The sequence below is a fragment of the Chionomys nivalis genome, chromosome 5, assembly GCF_950005125.1.
Source record: "Chionomys nivalis chromosome 5, mChiNiv1.1, whole genome shotgun sequence".
In the NCBI taxonomy this organism is placed as follows: Eukaryota; Metazoa; Chordata; class Mammalia; order Rodentia; family Cricetidae; genus Chionomys; species Chionomys nivalis.
In genome coordinates, this window is record NC_080090.1 from 16,855,680 (window position 1) to 16,881,806 (window position 26,127).

The following is a 26,127-nucleotide window of genomic DNA, read 5'->3' on the forward strand; positions in this document are numbered from 1 at the left end:
ATGAATAATAATGATAACAAACATAATAATGTATGTTATTTGAGGGAGTAATTTAAGAACATTTTTCATATCTTGAATTTAATAATAGTATGAGCTTATATTTAATGTTTCTTAGTCAAACACATTCATAATATAATTACATATATGTACATTACCTATATATCTGTCTACACACACACACATCTCCAGAATTAACTCTCGGTTTCCCTAATTCTTCTTCCGTTTTGAAGGAGGCTTGTGAAGTGGCTCAAAAATAAATTGCCTATAAATCTTCCCATACCAGAAATAGCTTAGAACTAGAACACTGATGAACGTGAGCATCAAGACAAAAATCAAGGCAGCTACCAGGTAGAAACTTGGGCTAGAAAAAGAACAACAACAAAGAAGCCATCAGAAGCCATTATTCACACTCTGCCATTAATTTATTCAATCAAACTGTCCTAGAACAGCTAACTCCCCTGCTGGCCACACAGAACGGAGTAGTAAGACCTAGCATCTGTCCTCAGGGTGGTTAAATGTTTGAGGCTGATGAGGAAGAGGGAAGTGATCCTCAGGAGAGAAGGGCACATGGAGGAGCCTGTGAAGTGGTGCAGAGGAGGAGGGACCTAAGTGTGGGTAGGAGTCAGCTAGTGCTACCTGGGGTGGAGGAAAAGTGATCATGGCAAAACTGTGTTTGTGGCAAAGGGAGTTTTTTGCACGGAGGAGATGCCACCAAAACATGAAGAAACCTTGAGGTCCTTCCAGGACATTCTGGAATGGAACCTAATTCTGTGTAACTAATACCTCCGAAGTCAGACAATGTGGTTAGAAATGAGGAGTGATGGGTGTACAGAGATGGGGGATGTGGTTCAATGTCTACCAGGAATAAGGTCTGAGCTTGCTTTCTCACACTGAGGAAAAAAAGGGAAAAAAATAGGTGGGCATGTGTCAGGTAAGGAGAAGCTTACAGTAAGTAGAGAGAGTATGGCATTTATTCAAAAGGCAAGAGAGTGTTTCATGTGTGTAAAAGGGGATAGACATTGTGTAAGGCCGATCCTGACTGAATGTGAAGAGTAACAGAGAAGGCCATGTGAGCCAGTCCTAAGGGATTGGTAAGCGATGGTGTGGAAGAAAAAATAGAGAGATGTGGTTAGGTCCAAGATAGATTTAAAGCTTAGACTGGATTTGTCGTGGCAATTTGTTAAGATGTGGCATATCAGGAATGTGAAGGAATAAAGAGAACCTCCAAGTGTGGAGGACAGTCACCATGAGCTGGTGTCGCTACTCACTGGCATTAGACTCAGAGGGAAGAGGGCAGGCAAGGAGAACTGGCTCCAGTACGTTCCCACACTAGCCTGGAGCTCCTGGGCTCAAGTGATCCTCTCACCTCAGGCTGCAGAGTAAGGGGTGCTACCCCTGCAGGCTCAGGGCCTGGTTACATGGCTGGTGGTGACTGTGCATTTGTGAGTGTGTGTGAGGGCATATGTGTGAGTGTGTGGGTATATATATGGGTATATTTGTGAGAGCACGGGTGAGTGTGTGCATGCATGCATGCGTGCGTGCAAGCGTGCATGTGTGTATGTGTGTATTGGCACGCAAGCGTGCATGTGTGCATGCGTGCATTCATGCGTGTATTGGCATGGAAGCATGCATGCATGTGTGTATTAGTGTGCATGTGTGTGTGTATTGGCATGCAAGTGTACATGCGTGCATGCATGCGTGTGTGTACTGGCGTGCAAGCGTGCATGCGTGCATGTATGTATTGGAAGCTACTCTCTGCTGGGGCCCTTCAGGTCTCTTCACCTGGGATTCTGTGGTATTACCTCCCATGACAGGGGGCTTATTCTTAGTCTGGACACTTAAGTGTTCTTTTCTATTTGGGGCCTTCATGTCTGACTAGAACACTTGGTTGTCGTGTTACAGTTTCTCTGGGCCCGCAGTTATCTTAGAATGATCTTTCTCCTCTGTGGCCAAGCAAATGGTTCTTGCTTGGGCCATGATGAACATAACCCATCTTCTCTCTGCTAGGCATTGTGCTGAGATGGGAGGATCGTGGGTTCCAGGCCAGCCAGGGTTATGAGATTTTTGTCTTAAAAAGTAAAGTCAGGAAACAAGACTCAAACAAGCGAACACATAAGAACCACAGCACTATCAAGTGCTGCTCATTACCGGGGAATCACTCCAAAGGTCTCGATCGCAAAAATAGCTGTTAGGTTGCAGAAACTGCAAATTAGAAAAAGTGATATTAAAAGTTGAGTTAAATGTATTTAAAATATCCTCTGCATCTTTATGGCAACACTCAGATCATATGTAACTTTTTTAAAGTGTCATTTTTTTTTGACAAGGACACAATAGATAGATGCACTTACAGAACAGTTATGATGTTTTTTTCCCTTTGGTGCAAATTTGAGGGGGGATAACCATGCTGTCCTCACAGAATTGCACACTTTGGGTGGTAGTTTCCAAGGCAATGGTCGTAATGACATTAATAATAATAACGAAGAGGCCTGGAGAGATGGCTGAGCGATTAAGAGCATTGCCTGCTCTTCCAAAGGTCCTGAGTTCAATTCCCAGCAACCACATGGTGGCTCACAGCCATCTGTAATGAGGTCTGGTGCCCTCTTCTGGCCTTCAGGCACACACACAGACAGAATATTGTATACATAATAAATAAATAAATATTTTAAAAAATAATAATAATGAAGAATCATAAGCATCTTCAGAAGTACTACACAGTTAACCGTTGCACACTGAGCCCTATGGTCACTGGAGACGGGAGCTAAGTGAACATTTACTACAGGCCTGGTGGTGAGCAGAGCACAAAATTGGGGCTTTTCACCCAGGCACTGAGTACACTTCTCAGAATAATATAAAGTGGCCACTTATAAACAAATTAGCAATTTGCTTAGTTCTGAATTTTACTCTGTGTGATTAAAACTTGGAAGGCCACTGTCCTGGGTGGTAGTGGCACATGCCTTAAATCCCAGCACTGAGGGTGGGGCAGAGGCAGGCAGATCTCTGTGAGTTCGAAGTCAGGCTGGTCTATAGAGTGAATTCCAGGACAGTTAGAAAACACAGAGAAAACCCTGTCTAAAAAAAAAAAAATCATTTAAAAAAAAAGAAGAAAAGGGGTCATTGAGTAGCAGATGGCAAGATGATGTAATAAATTGGGCATTTTAGGATATGTGTATAATCATGTATAATCAAATAACTTGGAAGGCTGAGGCAAGAGATCACAAGTTCTAGGCAAGCCTTGACTGCCTATGAAACCTTATCTCAAAAAAGACACAACGTCACAATACAAAGAATTAGACTAGTCCTTACTCCCCACCTCCCAAGACAGGGTTTCTCTGTGAAGCTTTATCTGTCCTGGGACTCGCTCTATAGACCAGGCTGTACTCAAACTCACAGAGATCCACCCACCTCTGCCTCCAAGTGGTGGGATTAAAGGTGTGAGCCACCACCACCTGGCTCACAAGTCCTTACTTTTAATCAGACGCTTTAACATTCCTCTTTCGGATATCAGAAAGTGACAGGGCAAAGTATATAGAAAACTTGTCTATCAGATTAAGTTTGTGGTGTTAGAGATCATTATCCTGTTGTATGGGAATGAATCTGTCATTGCTACGGTCAAACACCTGATACAAACAGCTAGAGGAAGGAAGGGTTCACCTTGGCTCATAGTTCAGGGTATAGTCTATCGTGGCATAGGTAGGTATAGTCTATCGTGGCATAGATAGGTATAGTCTATCATGGTATAGGTAGGTATAATCTATCGTGGCATAGGTAGGTATAGTCTATCGTGGCATAGATAGGTATAGTCTATCGTGGCATAGGTAGGTATAGTCTATCACGGTGGGGAAGCACGGCAACTGGTCACACAGCACCCACATGAGGAAGCAGAGAGTGATGGATGCCGGAGCTCAGCTCACGTCCTCTTTTTCATCTGGTTGGGAACTCCAGCCCTCAGAATTGTGCTGTCCACATTTTTAGGGTGGGTCTTCCCTACCTCAGTCTAATCTAGAAAAATTCTTCACAAACATGCTCAGAGACTTGTCTCTGGTGATTCTAGAGCCTGGCAAGTTGACAATATCGACCATGCATGACAAAGTGTAAAGACTGTTTAAGGAGGTCTGTTGAGGTGGATTGATTAGATATGAGTTTCTCATCCACCTTGAGTCAGGGCCCAGAAGAGATGGCTCACGACAGCACTGAAAATCGCATCCATGTCAGAAGCTAAGTGGAATCCTGAGGTTTCAGGAAGGGGGTGCTGCCATGGAAATGGGCTCTTCCATTTTGGTTAGGATGATGCAAAAGCCTAATGGGTTTATAATTGGAGAAAGAAAGTATGGTTACCACCGGAGAAAACACTATGCAATGATTGGGCTAGAATGAATCTTTGGGTATGGATACCTGGTTATTGGCCCTCTTTGGCTGATATGACACGGGTTGGGTTTGGAGCTTAGCTGTAGACTACTTGCCTCACATGTGTGAGGACTTGCTCAGTTTCAGTATTGCAAAGAAATAAACAAATGAAATTAAATAAGTCAAATCAACATGGCATACCTAGGACTGGGCCTCAAAGGATGTGCTGCCAAGCATGTGCCACTGGGATTCTGTTTTCAGGACTCAAGTATTTGTTTCCTCTCCAGGGGACCAGTGTCTGCCAGGACTTGCCCTCTGCCAAAGTTACAGCTCCTTTGGGGAAAGTCGATTCTAAGGGCTAGTGATTCAGGGGCACAAAGAACTTGTGCCTTTCTCCCAGTTCAGAACAGCTCTGCAGGTATCTTACCCCAGTGTTCCTTGTGAGATCAACTGAAGGCTTTATTGGGGCTGCAGGTTTTTTTTTTTTTTTTTTTTTTTTTTTGCCTGCTTCCTTCTCTCCCCAGTTTTATTTCCTTCACTTTCTCTAAAGGTGGTGATCTCAGGTCACTTCCCAATAAGCCTCCTGTACTTCAGTCTATAATCACAAAATCTGCCTCCTGGGAAACCTGAGCTCTGAAGTGTGGACCACCTCTCTTTAGGTCATCCGGGGCACCAACGAGATTGTCAGGAGCCCAGTAGAGGCTCCTCCCAGGGTTCTCTAATCATGGGCACATGGCTGATAAGCAGCCAATCATTTGATAAAGTATTTCCCCCTTCACTACTCCACTGGCCGCCAGCAGAAGAAACCAGAAACGGTTTGGTTTTCCCCCAGGACTACATCCGCTCTATGTACCTGCTGCCAGGGAGTTTGTTTCTGAACAGAGTCTCACAGGACATTGTGTTGATGCTGATGTTGTGAGGTACAAGCTCAGGTGGTGACACATAGGGAAGGAAACTTCCACACACGTGGGACACCTGATGCGCCTTGAAGGGTGAAAGACAAGCCCTTTCTGGCTCCCCCGGCTCGTGTCCAGATAAAAGGATTGTCTGATTTTATTGTTGCTGATATTGTTTTACTTTTATCCACTTTGGATTTTGGAGATAACCTATACCACATTTGGATGAACATATATGTTGTGGGATATTTGATTTGATTGCACTGTGAACCCCCAGACTGTGTTAATAAAATCAATCTTGGATCAGGAGGCAGAGTCAACAACTAGTTGACAAGAATTAGCAGTAGAGTAATGGAGGACCCAAAAAGACAGAGAGAGAGACATACAGGAAGGCACACAGCAAGGAGTAGGGAAGGACTTAGAGATTCATGGTCTTTTAAGTTTGGGACAAATGGAGAGATGTTCTCTTGCTGGGTCTCTGGCCAAAAGGAAGGTCAACCGGTTGCTTCTTGGCCTCTCTGTGATATCAAGTTTTCATCCCAACATCTGACTCCTGAGTCTTTAATGGTAGATAGAACGATAGAGACTTAGTTAAAAACTACATTTGGCAGTAGAGGTTGAGCTGGTACTGGTAGGGATCAGGAACCCCACTAGGCCATGGCCTGAACTGTGGAGCAGGGCAGCAAGGCTGCAGATGGTAGTTAGCATATCACTAGATTCAGGTGTAGCTGCTAAACCAATGGAAAAACTAAAAACTACTATCCATCTACACACACACACACACACACACACACACACACACACAGGAAAAACTGCTAGACTGGAACCTGGGACAAAGATCTTTTCTCCACGTTGCGGGTGGTACAAACAGCAGAGCCGTGCTGAGATTTGACTCTCCTGACCTGACTCCACAGCACTGGGTGACCATGAAACCTTGGCTGCCTTTAGACATGTGTCATCGCTAACGTCTAAGACAGACGTGATCTTGTTGCAGATGTGATTCTGTCCTGAAGTGCAGGAGATGTGTATAAAAATGGCCTCACATGCCTTTAACAGTTGACCGAGAGCTCCCATTTGCTGAGACATAAGTGTTCTTCATGACTTAACTGACTATAAGGGAAAAGATGAAAGAGATTTGCAAGTCGCTGTGAATTTACATGGGGACAGTAGTGGCCCTGCTTAGGGACAGTCGAGAACAGGCCTTCCTGTAGATGTTTCCTCACCTTTCCTCGAGGATAATGGGCTGTGCCGTAATTGTGACAGGAACTGAATGTTCGATGTATGGTGAGGATATGGAAGAAATAAAATCACGTTTAAGGGAAGCATGTGTAAGTAGGCTTCCCAGTGAGATTCTGGGGTGCTCAAACATTTGGGTCTCATGTGACTGTTTATCACCCGAGAAGGAGCTCTGCCTTTGTCATGTGACTGTTTATCATCCAAGAAGGGGCTCTGCCTTTGTCATGTGACTGCCCTAGAGCTAGCATCTTTCCCCAGCTGCCCAAGGGCTTATTCAGTGGAATCATGAACAGCATGGTCATGGTGCCTGGTGTGGCATCAGTAGCCACTAGGCTGATCTGGATGCTGACACTACCAAGCACTGGATTTTCTAGCAGTGGCAGTGGCCACGGCGGTGACCGCCAGTCTGAATCACCACATGGGGGCATCATTCCAGAGGCACTGGACAGTTATCTGCTGGTGGCCGGCTTTATCATATAGAAGACAATGATCCTTTCTTCCTGTGACGCGCTTGGGTTTGAATTTCCCTTTTTTGTGTGGCTTCTTCCTGAAGCATTAGATAGAGGCACCCCGAGTGCCGTGGATTTTTATCATGCTCCAACAAGATTGCTTCTGACCAGAGAGCTAGAAGGCAAGAGGGCTGGTGTGCATGGAGTTCACTGGCCTCCCAGAGTAGTGGATATTCTTTAAAGGTAGCTTTTGTATTAATAGGGTGATCCTCTGTTGCTGGTGACCTAGGACATTTTCGACATTCACCTGTTGCTTGTGTATAAATACTAATAAAGCTTCATTTAATTCTTTGAGCCTCTGGTTTTGATAATAAATTATATGGTAACGAAAGCTATAAAGCCAGAATGAAAGGTTACCAAGGAAGCTGCAGAGTTCTTACAGGGAGGTAATACTCTGAGCCAGTGCCAAGATAAGGCATTTATCTTTCTTCTTCTTCTTCTTATTATTATTATTACAAATTTTCACCTCCTCCCCTCCTCCTATTTCCCTCCCCATTCCCCCATTTCTCCTCTCCCTCCCTCTCTAGTCCAAAGAGCAGTCAGGGTTCCCTGCCCTGTGGGAAGTCCAAGGTCCTTCCCCCTCCATCCAGGTCTAGGAAGTTGAGGATCCAAACAGATTAGGTTCCCACAAAGCCAGTACATGGAGTAGGATCAAAACCCAGTGAAGATAAGGCATTTCTTAATCCCACTGCCAGAGTACGTGAGTTTGAGGGACAGAATTGGAAGTTACTCCGTTTTTCATTATAACCACGGCACATATGGTAGGACATGCTAAGAGCTCAGATTCCAAAGAAATAAAAACATCTTCTTCCAGGAAACAAAATGCGGTGCTGGTCATAGACATGCAGTACATGAGGATGAGGAACTCGGCGTGGTGGCTCACGCCTTTAATCACGGCACTGGGGATACAGAGAGAGGCAGCTCTCTGTGAGTTCAAGGCTGGTCTGGTCTACATAGCAAGTTCCAGGACAGCCAGGGCTACCACAGAGAAACCCTGTCTCAAACAAACAATCTCTGTGTCTATTTTTATACTAGTTATATGTGAACTAACTTTGGTTTTTCCCTCTTTTTTCATTTCTCCTACTCATTTATCACGTACATTAGGTGTATTGGTGGTAAGTGGTGTAGGATGTGAAGTCAAGATCATGACCAAATTAAGGGAGGAACAAAAATTCTTTTGAGAGTTTGGATTTGGCACTAGACGCAATAAGAAGGATCTGTTCCACTTTGGAGGGTAAGTGCATTTTTATGACTTAAGTATAGTTGCATTATCATAAGAGAACTTCCGAAGTTGCGCGGTTTGGGACAAGGGAATAATGACACGGACTGCGGTGGCTGTTTGCTTAGTCTTTTCAATTCGCTCGGTTTCTCTTCAGCTTAATTTAGTGCCTTTGTATTTTTATTTGAACTACTCTATTAGCTTGTATTCATTGTATAAGATCCTGCTTTTTAGCATGGAGGCTTTCATCCACAGACACCATCAACTTCATCAAGCTCATCACACACTGCCCTCTCTACTTGATTGCTTGCTAACCATTTCTCAAATCCTGGATCCCTTGCGATTTTCACACACTCTTTCTTTTGAGATCATTCCACCCTGGAAGTAGCAGGGTGGTCCTTAGGATAATGACTCAAGCCTAATTTCCTTATTATTTTATATATTTATTTGTTACTTTGAGGCTCTTGTCTGGGCTGGCCTTGAACTCCTGAAATCAAGAGGGTCTAGTGAACTCAGTCCCCGGAGTAGTGGAATGACAGGCTAGTACTGCCAAACCTGTCAAAGTCTCGTTTGCTTTCATGGGGTGCAGAATGGAAGCCACCAGAAAGGGTCCATGTTTTCTCCTGACATTGGCAAGAGCCCCTTTCTGCTGTCACATCACTCTTCTGCCCTCCATTGTCAGGGAGCTGCTTAAGCTGCCTTTGAACCAGAATGGTTCCCTTGCTTGGAAGGAAGTGTTTTCATCCCTGTGGGCAGGGAGAGAAACATGCAGCCCTCAGGATTTCCTTCAGAAGTGGGCTTCCGGGCTTCCGTTTGCTTTGTTTTCTCATAGTGGTAGGATGGAGCCCAGGGCCTTGCACAGGGTAGGTGTAATGGCTAATCTACATTGTCAGCCTATCTGGCTTTAGAATCACCATAGAAACACACCTCTGGGGAAAAGCCTGACCAAGGAAGACCCCATTAAATATGGCTGGCACAGTTGCATGGTCCGTGGGGAAAAGAGAGTTGAACCTGACGTCTATTGCTCTCTGCTTCCTGACTGCAGCTCTTGACCAGCTTCTTCTCTCTCGGCTCACTAGGCTGTTATTACCAGGAGAGATTTTACTCTCAAACTGAGACAAAATACATCCTTCCTCCTTCATGTGTTTCTTTTCGGGCGTTTGGTCATGTCAATGAGAAAAATAGCCAATGTGTGTGTTAAGGGGACACCAGACCAGATTGGAATTTCAAGCCAACTGATCCAATTAACAGTTGACATAAAATCTCCTGCTTCCATAGAGTATTTGCTATGATTACCACAAAATAAAAGGCAAACATATGAATAATAAGAATAACAAAAGTTAGATGTTTGGGTGGCAATAAACCAAAAAAAAAAAAAAAATCAAAAAAAAATTTAAGGGAAAAATGTCATAAAACATTTACTCTCACCTAAAGTTTGGATCCAAGATTCTCACACGAAACACATACATTCCGGAATGGTCCATGGGCCATACTAAATGGTTTCTATTTGTATAGTTTATAATCTCATATGGTTGGTTTAGGTCTCCAGGCTTCCCAATAGCATATGAAAAACAAGTCCTATAGTTCTGAGCAAGGAAAAAAGATAAAAAAAGAGGTTATTTCCTGATTTTAACAAAATCCGATTCATAGATGAGATTTATTTATTTTAATTTTATGTGTATGATTATTTTTGCCTGCATTGAAGTGTGCCACTGACTTGCACTACCTGTGTAGGTCAGAAGAGGGCATCAGAACCCCAGCAACTGGAGTTACAGATGCTTGCGACCTGCCTTGTGGATGCTGCGAACCAAAACCAGATCCTCTGCAAGAGCAACCAGTGCTCCTACCCACTGACAATTCTCTCCAGTTCAGATTCTCCTATCTTTATCTTGGAAAGTCATTAAAGAGATGCAATGACTACCCTTTCTATTCTGCCACTCTAGTACCAAGGCGTGCATGCCACATCCCCTACCAGCCCTCGCTCGTGGTCCAGGGAGGAACCTCTGAGGGGATGCCTCACGTAGACAAAAATATCCTTAGTTTGGTGAATGACCAGGATGTCAAGTAGGAGTGTGAGAACAGGACACAGATGAGGGAGGATTAGTTCTTCAGGAGGGGTAAAGCTTTAAAGAGACATGTTTGCTGTGGATATAGCTCTAGTAGCAAGGCAGAGATCCAACTCAGCCCATTACAAGGTGGGTCTAACCCTACGTGGGTAAGGTTGACCTTGGAGTGAGACTCCTGGGCTCCTCTAGGAATGGATGAGATTTCACCACTTAGAATGACAGTCACCCACAACTGTACCACCTGGCAAGTTTATTTGGGTCTAGAAGTTTGCACTTCCATCTGTTCTGTGATCATATACTTATTTCCATATCATGTATGCTGACTGCAGTCAAATTCTGTCTATAACTGTTGGATAAATAGTACTGGATTTATCTGATGGTATTTATTTCTTGATTTCTTTATTGCCCCTACATTTTGAGGCCCTTTAATCCAGCGCTACCATGGGTATAATCTATCTTCAGTATGCTAGGTATTGGAGGTGGGTTATGCTATAATTTATTTCATACAAAGCATATGTGTTCAGTCTGATGAACTATAACTATACATCATGGTGAAAGCAGTGAAACCCCACATCTTCTACCATTTCTTGCCTCTGTTTACTTTTCTGACACTGCATGTCTGGCACATGTATAAAACAGTACGCAGGAAATCTGCGAGTGAAGAAAAAATAAAAGGTTCATAGTTTTTGTTGTAATCTAACTTGAAAATGCAAAATATGCTGGGCATGGTGGGACATGCTTTAATTCCAGCACTTGAGAGACAGAGGCAGGTGTACCTCTGAGTTGGAGGTCAGCCTGGTCTATATAGTTGGCTCCCAGATAGCCAAGACTCTGTAGGGAGACCCTGTCTCAAAAGAAAAATAAAGAAAATACAAAGTATTTTTCTGGACTTTGAGAGTTCTTGTCTACTGAATTGGTTAATGCACAAAGTCATGAACTTGATTAAAAGAATATGAGACATTTGCACTATGTGTGGGAACTGGGCCTCTGCTCATCTTCACAAAAAGGCCCTGGTCACCAGGACCTGTTTGCCTGTGTCATTGTGTGCATTTTTATATGTACACATGTGAGTACTTTAATTCTTTCTTTCTTTCTTTCTTTCTTTCTTTCTTTCTTTCTTTCTTTCTTTCTTTCTTTCTCTCATCTTTCCTTCCTTTCTTTCTCCCTTTTAAAGATTATCTGTCTATCTATCTATCTATCTATCTATCTATCTATCTATCTATCTATCTACCTATCTATCTATCTATCTATCTATCTATCTATCTATCTATCTATCTATCTATCTATTATATATAGTGTTCTGCCTGCATTCATGCCTTTAGGTCAGAAGAGGGCACGAGATATCGATTACAAATGATTGTGAACCACCATGTGTTTGCTGGGAATTGAACTCAGGACCTCTGGAAGAGCAGTCAGTGCTCTTAACCTCTGAGCCATCTCTCCAGCCCCCTTTATGTTATGATACTCACCAGTGGATGCTCCTCTATGTCACATTTGATGTTTCCTATCATATCATTGGACTCCCCATTCAATTATTATCTTTCCCCTTCCTTTCCATTTGTAAGCCGTTACTTGGTTAAGCTACTTAATGTCTGAGAAAACAAATCTGCTCTAGACTAACAAATTCACTCCATTTCTAGTCAAGGACTTCTTTGTTTAGGATTCTCAGTCTTGTTCAGAGATTCAGATCCCATCCCGTGTCACAGAAAAGTAGCCACCCCTGCAGTGCCTGTATTGTCCCTACCTATTCTACCATGGACTTGAAGAACCTACAAACATGCCACTTTTTCTTGTGAGTCTTTCAGATATTTTTCACCGAGAATTTACAGTGCCTAGAGCTACTTCTTGTTGTGCTATATTCCTTTACACTGTGTGAAGATGTGTCACTGTGATTGGTTTAATAAAAAGCTAAGTGGACAATAGCTAAGTAGTAGGTATAGGTGGGACTTCCTGGCAAAGGGGAAGTAGGGGGAATCTAGGCCTGTGAGAGAGATGCAGTGTGAGCAGGATGGGCACTGCAGAGTAAGGGAATAGAGTCATGAGGCAGAGAGTAAATGAATAGAAATGGGTTAAGTTATAAGAGCTAGTTAGAAGCAAGCCGAAGCTATTGGTCAAGCTTTCATAATTAATAATAAGTCTCCATGTTTTTATTGGGGAGTTGATGGTCCCGATGAAAAGGTCCAACTACAACTTCTCAGATGCACATGCTACTCATGCTTATAGAAGCAGAAAGGCCAGACAGCAATCAATGTAGCGCTGGGAATTAGAGGCACTCTGTCTCATTGTAGGTATATTGTTCCAGGGAGAAATGGTCCCTCTTGCAGGGTCGAGTGATGCCCTGCAGTAGGACGTAGCCTTATTTCCCAGGGCTTAGTTAGCATCATAAGTACCAATTTTGCACACTACCCAGATTGTAGCTGGATTCATGCTGTTCATGACGAGCTCTGCTTCTCATACGGTAGAACAGAGATTGAGGGCCCGACGTGTTTCACCTAGAATCTTTGCAGGTTGTAAACTACTTCAGTGGTCTATCAGGGATAGTCCCCAGATCAACAATGCCATCTTCATCTTGGACTTTTAGAAATGCAAGTTTAGGGGCTGGATCAGACACTTGCATAGGTCACACAAGGCCCCAGGTTTAATCTCCAGTGTTGGGAAAGAGAAGGAAAGGAAAGGGAATGGAGCAGAGTGGAGAGGAGAGGAGGGAAAAGGGGAAGATGGGGCTTGGGGCTTGGGCCCTACTTCAGATCTAGGTGAGATCAGTTATCTATTTTAACAAGCCTCCCAGAGGATCATTCCTGATGTCTCCCGAAGCTTGTGACCAGCTCTACTATTTCATGCTGCTTCAGACAAATTCCATGATTGTTAACCACCAACCCACCCACTGTTTCCTCATGTACGTTGTTGCTGAATAACATCTGGGAGTACTGAGATGCCCTATGTAACATTTGTTCTGTAGACACTGTTCTTTACACCTTTGCCTGACCCCAGACCCTTGGGTGTTTTTTTTTTAAAAAAAAACAACAACAACAACAACAAAAATAACCAGGAATGCAAGTTTGATTTGAACTGAATCCATTATTACTTTAATTCCTCATGATTTTAAGTAATAAGTAGAGGTGGATAAGCTATAGTTTATTAATTAGTTCTATAAATACATAATGTAATAATACATTAACTAAATATTAATTAGTCCTATAAATACATATTCATTATCTACAGTGAGTTAGAGACTGAGAATACAACAGTGAGCAGAAGAACACAGTTCCCTTCTCTCTTGGACCTTGAGTTTTGTTTTATTTTTGCTTCTGCTTATTTAAGATTTTTTTTTAGCTTGAAGTATGTGTGTCTTTGTGTATGTATATGACTGGAGGGCAGAAGAGGGAGCTGGATCCTGATGTGGAATTTACCTCTGTACACTGTGATTACCATTGATTACTAAAGAAACTACTTTGGACCTATAACAAGGCAGAACTTAGATAGGTGGGGAAAACTAAGCTGAATGCTGGGAGGAAGAAGGCTGAGTCAGCGAGAAACCATGTAGCCCCCGCCGGAGACAGACACCTGAACTTTACCAGGTAAGCCACAGCCATATGGCAAATACACAGATTACTAAAAATGGGTTAAATTAAGATGTAAGGGTTAACCAATAAGAAGCTAGAGCTAATGGGTCAAGCAGTGAGATAATTAATACAGTTTCTGTGTGGTTATTTCGGGTCTGAGCTGCCAGGTGGCTGGGAAACAAACAAGGAACCCATTACAACAGGATCCCTTAAAGCTGAAGTTACAGGCGGTTAGGGGCCATCTGACATGGGTTCTGGAAACAGAACGCGGGTCTTCTGCAAGGACAGTACATGCTCTTAACCACCTAGCCATCTCTCCAGACCTGGTCAGCTAGGTAATGAGATTTTTAAAGTAGGCTGCATAATGTGTTGGAGAGTTATAAATGTTCATAATACTGGAGAAAAAAGGGACAAGAAATGAAGGCTCTCTTGGGAATGATGGCCAGGGGAGAGTTCACAGACTAATTAACTCTTAAATAAAAAAAATAAGATAAATTCTTAAGACATTTATTTTTATTATTTTTAAAATTGTGTGTGTGTATGTGAAGATGTGTTGTATGTGCAAGGTGTGTGTGTATGTGCAGGTATGTGTGTATGTATAAGGTGTGTGTGTATGTGCAGGTATGTGTGTATGTATAAGGTGTGTGTATGTGCAAGGTTTGTGTGCATGTGTAGGTGTGTGTATGTATGTGTCGGTGTGTGTATGTATGTGTAAGTGTGTATGTGTGTGCAGGTGTGTGCGTGTGCAAGTGTGCATGTGTGCCTGCGGAGGCTAGAGATGTTTTGTTCCTCTAGATCTAGGGTTATAAGCATTTTGGCCTCCAAATATGGTTCTGGGAACTGAACTCTTTCACTCTGTAGGAGCAGCATGTGCTCTTAATCTGGGCCACCTCTCCAGACCTGGAAGACAACTTGTCTTTCAAAAGGCTCAGTCTCCATATGCTTTGTATAGTGGCCTTTTGGTAATGTACAAATGCAGATTTTCATCAGGGAATATTAAATTTGTACCAAAGAGTGATTAAAAAAATAAAAGACAAGAATTTTTTAAATAATTGAAAAGTAGTACTTGATTTGCCCTAAGCAATTTAAATCCAAATTGTTTCTATTAAGCTTTTATTAATCTCAATGCCAAATTTAGTTCTTTACTTACGTGAGGTCCCCAGACTTGATCCAGTGGGAGGTCCTTGTTTTGCTCTATCATTGACTTGAACGTCTGTGCTTCATTTATGCAACCACTCTGCCAAAAGATGTCAACATGTGATTACGGAGAAGGCTTCGCATTAGCTTACTTTGGAGTATCTAATGCACTGAAAGATTTGTCTTTTTTTTTTTTTTTTCTGAGACAGGGTTTTTCTGTAGCTCTGGAGCCTACCCTGGAACTGTCTCTGTAGACCAGGCTGGCCTTGAACTCACAGAGATCCCCCTGCCTCTGCCTCCTGAGTGCTGGGATTAAAGGAGTGCACCACTACCATATGGCAAGATTTGTCTTAAAAAAACAACTTCCATTTGAATAAAGTACAGTTTTTTCTCTCTTTTTTTTTTTTTTGGACTTCAGAGTCATTTATTTAAAAAATATTTAAAGTTGAGAATAGTCTTTAATGTAAAAATGTGAATTAAAAACATTATATTGTATTAATACACACAGATTTCCTTGAAATTCATTGGCAGTTTTTCTACATCTTAGTACAAATATATACAAATTCATATCCACTTTTCTGTTTTTGATGCTAACTTCTCTTTTACTTTATCTTAAATCCTTTCTGAGAATCTGTCTCCACAATGCTACATAATATTTTTATTGTTTCTATTGAACTATATGTTTTTCCCACTCCCATTCCTTCCTCTCTTTTCCCCTTCCACCCTCCTCTCTGCCCCCTACACTCCCAATTCTCTAGAGCTATGGATCGTAGTCAGGTTATCCTTTGCTTTGCTTTATATCTTCTATCCGCTTATGAGTGAGTACATAGCGTGTTTGTCTTTCTGGGTCTGGGTTACATCACTCGGGATGGTTTCTTCTTGTTCCATCCATTTGCCTGCAGATTTCACGATGACATTTTTTTTTTTTTTTTAGAGCTGAGTAATACTCCACTGTGTAAATGTATCACATTTTCTTTATCCATTCTTCAGTGGAGGGGCATCTAGGTTGTTTCGTTTCCAGGTTCTGGCTATTATGAATAATGCTGCTATGAACATTGTTGAGCAAGTGTCCTTGTGGTATGATTGATCATCCTTTGGGTACATGCTCAAGAGTGATATTGCTGGGTCTTGAGGTAGACTGATTCCCTTTTCTGAGAAACTGATGTGGGAGGGTCTTCTGTTTTGTGTTGATTTCATTGGTTAATAAAGAAACTGCTTTGGCCATTTGATAGGTCAGCCCTTAGGTGGGTGGAGTAGACAGAACAGAATGCTGGGAGGAAGAGGGAAGTGAGGCAATTGCCATGCCTCTCCTCTCTGGGTCAGACTCAATAGAGCCAGCTGCTGGTTCAGACATGCTGAATCTTTCCCAGTAAGCCACCACCTCGTGGTGCTACACACATTAATAGAAATGGGTTAGTCAAGATATGAGAATTAGCCAAGAAAAGGCTAGATATAATGGGCCAGGCAGTGTTTAAATGAATACAATTTGTGTGTTATTATTTCCGGGCATAAGCTAGCCAGGCGACCGGGAGCCAGGCGGGAATGCAGCCTGCCACCTCCTTCTACAAGAAACCACCATATTGATTTCCAGAATGGCGGTATAAGAATGCAATTCCACTAGCAGTGGAGAAGTGTTCCCCTGACTCCACACCCTCTCCACCACGAGTTGTCTTCAGTATTTTTGATCTCAGCCAATCTGACAGGTATAAAATGGTATCTCAGAGTCATTTTAATTTGCATTTCCCCTGTGATTAAGGATATTGATGGGGGAGGGGGAGGGAAATGGGAGGCAGTGGCGGGGAGGAGGCAGAAATCTTTAATAAATAAATTAAAAAAAAGATTAAGAAAAAAGGCTTGGAGCACAAAATAAAAAAACAAAAAAAGGATATTGAGCAATTCCTTAAATGTCTTTCGGCCATTTGAGTTTCTTCTGTTGAAAATTCTCTCTTTAGCTCTCCATTACATTTTTAAAATGGATTATTTGGTATTTTGTTGTCTAGTTTCTTAAGTTTTTAAAATATAATTTGGAGATCAGCCCTCTGTCAGATGTGGGGTTGGTGAAGATCTTTTCCCACTCTGTAGGCTGTAGTTTTGTCTTGTTTACTGTGTCCTTTACCTTACAGAAGACAGGAAGTCTCAGGGTATGTGCTACTGGTGTTCTATTTAGGATGTGGTCTTCTGTGCCAATGCATTCAAGGCTACTTCCCACTTTTTCTTCTATTGGATTCACTGTAACTGCCTTTATGTTGAGTTCCTTGATCCACTTGGACTTGAGTTTTGTGCAAGGCAATAGACATGGATCTATTTGCAATCTTCTACCTGTTGATATCCAGTTATACCAGCACCATTTGTTAAAGAGGTTTTCCTTTTCCCATTTTATCTTTTTGGCTTCTTTGTCAAAAATCAGGTATTCATATGTGCATGGATTAATGTCAGTGTCTTCAGTTTAATTCCATTTATCCATGTGTCTGTTTTTATGCCAACACGTAGCAGTTTTCATTACTATAGCTCTATAGAATAGCTTGAGGTCAGATATGGTGATGCCTTTAGAAGTTCCTTTATTGTACAGGATTGTTATCTAGTCTGGGCTTTTTGTTTTTCTATATGAAGTTGAGTAACTCTGTTTTAAGGTCTGTGAAGAACTGTGTTGAGATTTTGATGGGGATTGCACTGAATCTGTAGATAGCTTTTGTTAAGACTGACATTTTTATTATGTTGATCCTACCTATCCAAGAGCATGGGAGATCTTCCCATTTTCTGATTTCTTCTTCAATTTCTTTAGAGACTTAAAGTTCTTGTCATACAGGTCTTTCACTTGTTTGGCTATTGTAAAAAAAAAAAAGGATGATGTTTCTCTATTTCTTTCTTGGTGTTGTAGGAGGCTGCTTGTTTATTTCCCAGCTGCCTAGACTCCCAAAATAACCACACAGAAATTGTATAAACTAAATCACTGCTTGGCCCATTAGCTCTAGCTTCTTATTGGCTAATTCTTACATATTAATTTAACCCATTTCTGTTAATCTGTGTATTGCCATGTGGCTGTGACTTACTGGCAAAGTTTTGGCATGTCTGTCTCTGGCGGGGCTACATGGTATCTCACTGACTCTGCCTCCTTTCTCCCAGCATTCAGTTTAGTTTTCCCCACCTAGCTCCATTCTACCCTATCACGGGCTCAAGACAGTTTCTTTATTAACCAATGGTAGTCACAGCATACAGGGGAAAATCCCAGATCATCTTGGTCCATTTATCATTTGTGTATCAGAGGGCTATTGGTTTTTTTAAGTTAATCTTTTATCTTGTCACATTACTGAAGGTGTTTATCAGTTGTAGGAGTTCCTGGGTAGAGTTTTGGGGGTCACTTATGTATACTATCTGTGAAAAATGATAGTTTGACTTCTTCCTTTCCAATTTATATCCCCTTGATCTCCTTTTGTTGTCTTAATGTTCTAGCTAGAACTTTATGTATAATATTGAATAGATATGGAGAGATTGGACAGCCTTGTCTTGTTCTTGATTTTAGTGGAATCGCTTTGAGTTTCTTTCCATTTAGTTTAATGTTGGCTGTTGGCTTGCTGTAAATTGCTTTTTATTATGTTTGGGTATGTTCCTTGGGTTCCTGATCTCTCCAAGAGCTTTATAATGAAGGAGTGTTGGATTTTTGTCAAAGTCTTTTTCAGCATCTAATGAAATGATGATGGTTTTTTTTCTTACAGTTTGTTTATATAGTGGATTACATTGACAGATTTCCATATGTTGAACCAATGCTGCATCTCTGGGATGAAGCCTTCTTGATCATAGTGGATGATTTTTCTGATGTGTTCTTGGATTCGGTTTGTCAGTATTTTATTGGGTATTTTTGCATCAATGTTCATGAGGGAGATTGGTCCATAATTCCCTATCTTTGTTTTATATTTGTGTGATTTGAGTATCAGGATAACTGTTGCCTTGTAAAAGGAATTTGGCAATGTTCCTTCTGTTTCTATTGTGTGGAATACTTTGAGTAGTATTGGTATTAGCTCTTCTTTGAAGTTCTGGTAGAGTTCTGCTTTGAAGCCATCTGGTCCTGGGCTTTTTTTGGTTGGGAGACTTTTAATGACTGTTTCTATTTCCTTCAGTTTTTTCACTACTTAAAAACAAATTCAGTTTTAAACACTGAAAACATTCAATTTAGTGGCATCAAGTTCATTCACAATGTGTAACCACACCCACTGCCAACAACGAGTTGAACAAATCTTCACTCCTTTCTCCCTGTAGCCCCTGGCAACCAAATTCTACTTTCTGCTGAGATTTTTTTAAGTGAACTAATATTTACAAGTGTAATAGTTCAATATTTGCCTGCAATTAGCTTTGTTTCATTTAGCACAATGCCCTTGTAGTCCATCCAGGTATAATGTGTGAGAATCCCCTTTCTTTTTACAGCTAGGCCACATCCCCCTGGAAGCACAGAATGCATTTTAATCATTGGTTCCTCTGTTGATAGTTTCATTTGTTTTGTTACCATGCAGAATGCTCATGGAACATTGACATTGGTATATAAGTATCTGATTCCTTACTTTTAATTATTTTTTAAAAATTACATTTGTGTGTGTGTGTGTGTGTGTTTATGTGTGCAAGTGCATGGTGTAGGGTGAATATGGATGCCAGAAGACAACTTGTGGGCTCCTTCCTTCCACTGCATGGGTCCTGGGGGGACTGAGCTCAGGTTGTCAGGCCTGAGGGAAAGCTCCTACATCTACTGAGCCACCTGTGAAGCTAGAGTTGCTAGGGCACGGGAGAATTTTAGTAGAATTTTATGAAGAACTGTCAGACTATTTTCCATAGCACAAATTCCTTCCTTTTATTTTAAACCCGAAAACAAAACAAAACAAAACACAGATGCCCAAACAAATACACTCAACAACAAAAACCCTTCTACTCCTGATTTTAAATAAACCAACCTGGAATGTTTCCTGGAGCCCTACAAGCTCTTAGCACCTCTGAAAGTCTCCACAGCTTCCCGTTTCCTGCAGTTAACCATTGTCCTGGGCTTGTCTAGGAATCTTCCTCCCGGTTCCTCAGTTTCCTCGCTGGCAGTGCATCCCCACATACTACAGTCTCATCCATGAACATCATGTGATACACCATTTGATCACTTTTCTTCCTTCTTCCTTTTCTAACAGCCTTGGCTATTGTAGGTAGCTCTGTGATCACAGGTGTACAAATCCACCCTGAAGAACATTCTTTCCACTCTTTTGAGCGAACAGGCATGGGTGAGGAGAACTGGCAATTGTGCTTTAAATTTCTCACGTGCTGCTTTATTCTTCCCAGAAACGAGTATGTCCCTGTTTCTCCTCCATTGCTAATGCTTAGTCTTTGTTTTTATCCTAGTGTATGGGAAATAGTATCTCACTGTAGATTTAATTTAGGTTTCCTGAATGTTCTCAAATGTCAACTAGACATTTGTACATTTTCATTGGAGAAATGTCTGTTCAAGTTCTTTGCCCCCACCTTTAATTGGGTTGTTTTGTTGCTGAATTATGGAAGTTTTCTGTATGTTCTAGACATTTTCCTTATCAAATATATGCTCTGAAAATACTTTGTTCCATTCCATGGGCTGTCTTTCTACTCTTGTGTCTTTTTTCTTCTTTGTTTCTGTAGTAGGAGCTGTGGGCTGTGTTCCTGTCGCCCCAGCTCCTGGTCGCCTGGCTAGCTTATGCCCCAAAATAACAACACACAAACTGTATTCTTTTAAACACTGCTTGGCCCATTATATCTAGCCTCTTCTCGGCTAACTCTTGCACCTGGACTAGCCCATTTCTAATAATGTGTGTAGCACCCCAAGATGAGCTTACCGGGAAGATTCTAGCCTATATCCATCCTGGGTTGGAGCTTCATTGCATCTGCCCCAGAGAGGAGAGCTATCGAGTCTGAGCTCACTTCCTATTCCTCCCAGCATTCTGTTCTGTTTACTCCACCCACCTATGTTCTAACCTATGAGGGCCAAGCAATTTCTTTATTTTTTAACCAATGACCTTCCTCCATCATTTCCCCTTTTTCTGTTTAAACAAAAAAAAAAGAAGGCTTTAACTTTAACATAGTGAAATTACATATAACAAAACAGTTATCAAGTAAAAATTACAATATTTACATCTATTTTATCTTTATCATAACTAAGGAAAACTATAACTATAACTAACTATTCTTCAACTCCATCAAAGACTCCAGAAAGATACAATATTACCTAAGCAAACAAGAAATAAGTAACTTTCAAACTCTAGAAATGACAGAGACATCTCGCTGCCTTGACAGTCACCCAAAGTTTCTCTGTACCGTTGGGGCATCCATCTTCGGCCTACAGGCCTATAGTTTCCAGCAGACATTTCCATGAAACAGGAAATTTCAAAGTCAGTTCAGTCACTATCTGCTGTGTCCTGCAGAATGTCTCGCAGACTCCTTCATGAATCGGGAACCCCGAAAGATCATCTCACCTTTAGGCAAGTTCAGTAGTCCTCTCTCTGCGAGTTCTCTATGTCCAGTTTATACAATAGTCCAGGCAAGAGCAGTTTCTTGCCCAAATGGCTATCAAACTCCATAAGGATCCTCTTCGATGCCCATCTTCTTCTTGAGGTAGATTGGTGCTGCCAGGAGCAGAGTGTCTCATTGTCATGAAAAGTCCTAAGTTATTAAAACACTTAAAATGCCATATTTTATAATCTTTGAAAGATATGAAGAATGCCTATCTAAAATATATCTATGCACATCTAGAAAATCTAACATGACTACAAACTTGACTATTATAGATAACTATTCATTAACAACTTATATACATAACATTTTTACATGAGCTATACAATCACAATACCTTAATCAATATCAGAAATACATATACATATAACAAAATTGACCTTAAATTTAAATCACTAAAGCAAAATCCATATCAATGCAATTATTCATTCCTATATCATATCCCCCTTTAAATGTAAAAAACATTTATAAACAGTATTTGGGAATATGGGCACAGTTATTTCTCTCCAAACTGCTTCCTGCTGAATGGGGGCATCATTAATTAGGTCTTTCATGGTATAACCTGTGTGCCAGGTTCATCTCAGTTGGTAGTTGAGCAAAGTAATTTTTTGAGGGTGTTCACAGCAACCTTTCCGGAGGGCATGGTCTATCATACCATATTGGAATAAAAGCAATCCAAAGAGGCTCATGCTCTGTGAAAACAAAAGAAACACTTTTCCAAAGTATCATATCCTTAGATCCAAATTCTGAAGTCAAGATATTTTCAAAATATCTATGTTGGATTAGTTCAGCAGCATTTATAAACAAATATCTTTTAGCATCTGTTGCTCTTTCCTCAGCATTCAAACAATTCAAAGAGAGCATAATAGCATACAGTATCAAGATTATCTGTGTATTTTCCATCTTTGTGCGGCTTTATTTTAACTTCTATTTCGTTTATTTTTACTTTTATTTTATATTCTCTGTACATCTTCGTCCTGGAATAACTCTGTAGACCAGGCTGTCCTTGAACTCTCAGAGATCGGCCTGTCTCTGCCTGGGATTAAAGGCGTGCGCCACCACCACCCGGCCTCCCGAATGCTGGGATTAAAGGTGTGTACTACCACACCCAACTACTTTCTTTCTTCCTTTTTTTTTTACTTTTAAGAACTTTAACTTTTAGCTTGCATATATTTTTAAACACACTGTAAATCACTTAAAGGTTTTCTTTGTCTTTGAATCTCTCTTTACTGTATCTCTCTCTGTTTTTCTGACCACATAAGTCTTTAATTTACCAAGCAATATTGGTAGGACTAAAGCCGTGGCTTTGGCGACTGGATCCAGCCCATTCCTTAGCTTTCCAGCCTCATGGCTGAGGTACTGCTGGAGCCATTTTTTTTGCCACAACTCTGTGGCGTTTCAAGGTCCTTGCCAGCAAGCAAGCTGCAACAGTATTAAGCAACACTCAAAAGCTCCATAGTCAGGACCGCCTGCTTGAAAGAGTCAGAGTTTTCCCTGGCTGGATGGCCCAGAAAGCCGGCATTTTAAATCGGCACAGCTTTTTTCCTGCTACGGCTGAAAACCGAAAAGCACGCGTTCAGCTTTTCATCAACACCATTTAAGTGTTTCGTGGCAGGACCTCTTAAGAGCTGCAGGGTTTTGTCAGCTAAAGCTGAGTCAGGAAGCATCTCTTAGATGAGAGCGCTTGCTTGCCTCTAGCAAGCAGAGCAGACCCAAGAAATTGCTGCTACCACGTCGGGCACCATTCTGTAGTAGGAGCTGCGGGCTGTGTTCCTGTCGCCCCAGCTCCTGGTCATCTGGCTAGCTTATGCCCCGAAATAACAACACACAAACTGTATTCTTTTAAACACTGCTTGGCCCATTATATCTAGCCTCTTCTCGGCTAACTCTCGCACCTGGACTAGCCCATTTCTAATAATGTGTGTAGCACCCCAAGATGAGCTTACCGGGAAGATTCTAGCCTATGTCCATCCTGGGTCGGAGCTTCATCGCATCTGCCCCAGAGAGGAGAGCTATCGAGTCTGAGCTCACTTCCTATTCCTCCCAGCATTCTGTTCTGTTTACTCCACCCACCTATGTTCTAACCTATGAGGGTCAAGCAATTTATTTTTTAACCAATGACCTTCCTCCATCATGTTTCTTTCTTTCTTTTTTTTTCTTTTTTGAGACAGGGTTTCTCTGTGTAACAGTCCAAGCTCTCCTGGAACTAGCTCTTATAGACCAGGCTGGCCTCGAACTCACAGAGATCTGCCCGCCTCTGCCTTCCAACTGCTGGGATTAAAGGCGTGAGCCTCCACTGCCCAGCTCTTGTGTCTTTTGATACACACAGTTTTTAGATTTTCATGGCATCCACTTTGTCATCCCTTCCCCTTCTCTCCCCTCTTTTCTGCCCTTCTTCTCTTCCTTTGTCTTCCATTTCTTTCCTTTCCATTTCCCTCTTCCCCTCTTTTCTTCCATTCTCTTCCTCCCCCTCTTCTTTTCCTGTCCTCTCTCATTCTTTCATCTGTAACTTAAATCATAGCCAAAAAAATCATTGCCCAAACCAATGTTGGGATGATTTTTACCATTCATTTTCTTCTAAGAGTTTATAGTTTGGGGCCTTAAATTTAGGCCATAGATTCACTTGCTGTCTGCATTATGTTAGGTGAGAGTTTCACTTTACTTTTTTAAAAAATGAGCATTAGTGTTTGCCTGAATGTATGTCTGTGTATCATGTGTATGCAGTGCCCACAGTGGACAGAAGAAGGGATCAGACCTGCTGAGACTGGAGTCACAAGTGTGTGTGAGTTACCATGTGGGAGCTGGGAACTGAACCTCAAATCCTCTGCTAGAGCAACCAACACTTGTAACCACAGAGCCCCCCCCCCCCCCCGTGTGTGTGTGTGTGTGTGTGGTTATCACTTTACCCAGTACTGTTTTTCCCTCATCAAGTGTCTTATATGAAGTAAATCATTCCTGTGCTGTGGAGGGGATACACTCTTTAAATACACTATTTAAAGGTGGTAATGAAACCCTGGTCAGGCTCCTCATTCCCTTCCACACCTGAGAAGTTCAGCTGTGGAAGAGGGGGATACAGCTTCCCCAGCAGGACTTCCCAGGGTCTGCCCAGACCTGCAGAGGCCAGGCATTGAAGAAGGGTGGCACAGCTCCCCCAGCCGAGCTCACGAGGGCCTGACTCTCCCTGAGGAGTCCAGCTGTGTAAGAACGGTGCACAGCTGCACAGACTGGTTTTGCATGGTCAGTTATTGTACTGAAATTTCTTTTAGTCGGAGTTTCCAGATATCCTAGTTTCAGGCATTGTCATATATGTTCTCTGCCTACAGGCATGGGCAGGGCAAAAGAAAGATGCGCATTTACAGTTGCCATGACAGTGTGCCGGAATTACACCTGGGGAAGAGAGCCAGTAACAGAATAAACTAGGGAGCTTAAGCTGGAAAGACAAAAAGGGAAGAAAACTGGTATTGACAGAGAGGAAGAAGCAAAGGGTTCAACATGACAGTGTCTCAGTTTTGTGAAGACAAATAAGGAGGAACAGGATTGGCAAGAGGGCTGTGGGTGAGCTGTGATGTCTGAACTTACATTTGATTCTAGAAGCTGTGTTATCCAAGGTCTCTATTGTCCACAAGGATGGATGTGATCAAAGTCTGATTATTTGTATTGTGATGCTAGGAATCTTTTTTTTTTGTTCGTTTTTTTTTTTTTTTTTCTGAGACAGGGTTGCTGCTGTAGGATGTCTTTCTGTATTTTGTGAATATGTGTTGCTCTCATTGGTTGATAAGTAAAGCTGCTTTGGCCTATGGTAAGGCAGGATACAGCCAGGCAGAAATCCAAGTAGAGATACAGGAGAAGGGCAGAGTCTGGAGACACCTCCCAACTGCTGAGGAAGCAAGACATGTAGAAAATGAGGTAACAAACTACAAACCTCATGTCAAAGCATAGATAAGAAATATGGATTAATTTAAATGTAAGTACTAACTAGTAATAAGCCTGAGCCATTGGCCAAACATTTATAATTGATATAAGTCTCTGCATGGTTATTCGAGAACTGGTGAGTGGGAGAAAAACTTCCTGATTACACAGGGTTTCTCTGTGTAACCCTGGCTGTCCTGGAACTTGCTCTGTCTGTAGATCAGGCTGGCCTCGAACTCAGTTCGCCCATTTGACTTAGTAAGAAAATACTCATATATAATTGCATCATCCTGGCTGTTACATTATTTTATTTTTTGACCTTTCTTCTGCCTGTTTTATAGGACATCTTTTTTTTCCCCCCAGAGGTGAATCTCAGTAGTCATTGACTTTAATACAGAGTTTATGTTCTCCCTTTTACTTATCTTGGTTTGGTTTCACTTCCCTTAGATAATTTACATATAAATTAAAAATAAAAAGAATGTGTTTAATTGCATGCTAAGTTCTGGTCATACCTGCTTCATAGTATTATTAAAGGTATAGTCATCCCTGCCATGGATTTCCCACACGATAAAATTTGCTTGGATTATTCTAACAAAGCCATTTTCATTAAACCTGAAACAACAAACACAAAAGTATCAGTTTAGTGTCTAATAGAGGGCCAGCAGCTTGAAAGTCAGATGGGCTTAGGTTTAAATCCTTTTGGTTTGCTTATTTTTTGAGATAGGCTCTCATATAGCTCAGGAG

General features: G+C 41.7%; 1 protein-coding gene across 1 annotated transcript in view; it reads right to left on the reverse strand.

Annotated features, from left to right (window-relative positions):
* Positions 1-207: 207 nt before the first annotated feature.
* The window catches only part of Catspere (catsper channel auxiliary subunit epsilon), a 63,870-nt gene continuing 37,950 nt past the window's right edge, over positions 208-26,127 (reverse strand). The window contains exons 13-17 of the mRNA XM_057769917.1: positions 25,896-25,995; positions 14,984-15,070; positions 9,633-9,790; positions 2,149-2,202; positions 208-361 (exon numbers count right to left, since the gene is read on the reverse strand). Of these exons, the coding sequence (XP_057625900.1) occupies positions 208-361; positions 2,149-2,202; positions 9,633-9,790; positions 14,984-15,070; positions 25,896-25,995 (553 nt within the window). The remainder of the gene's footprint in view (positions 362-2,148; positions 2,203-9,632; positions 9,791-14,983; positions 15,071-25,895; positions 25,996-26,127) is intronic.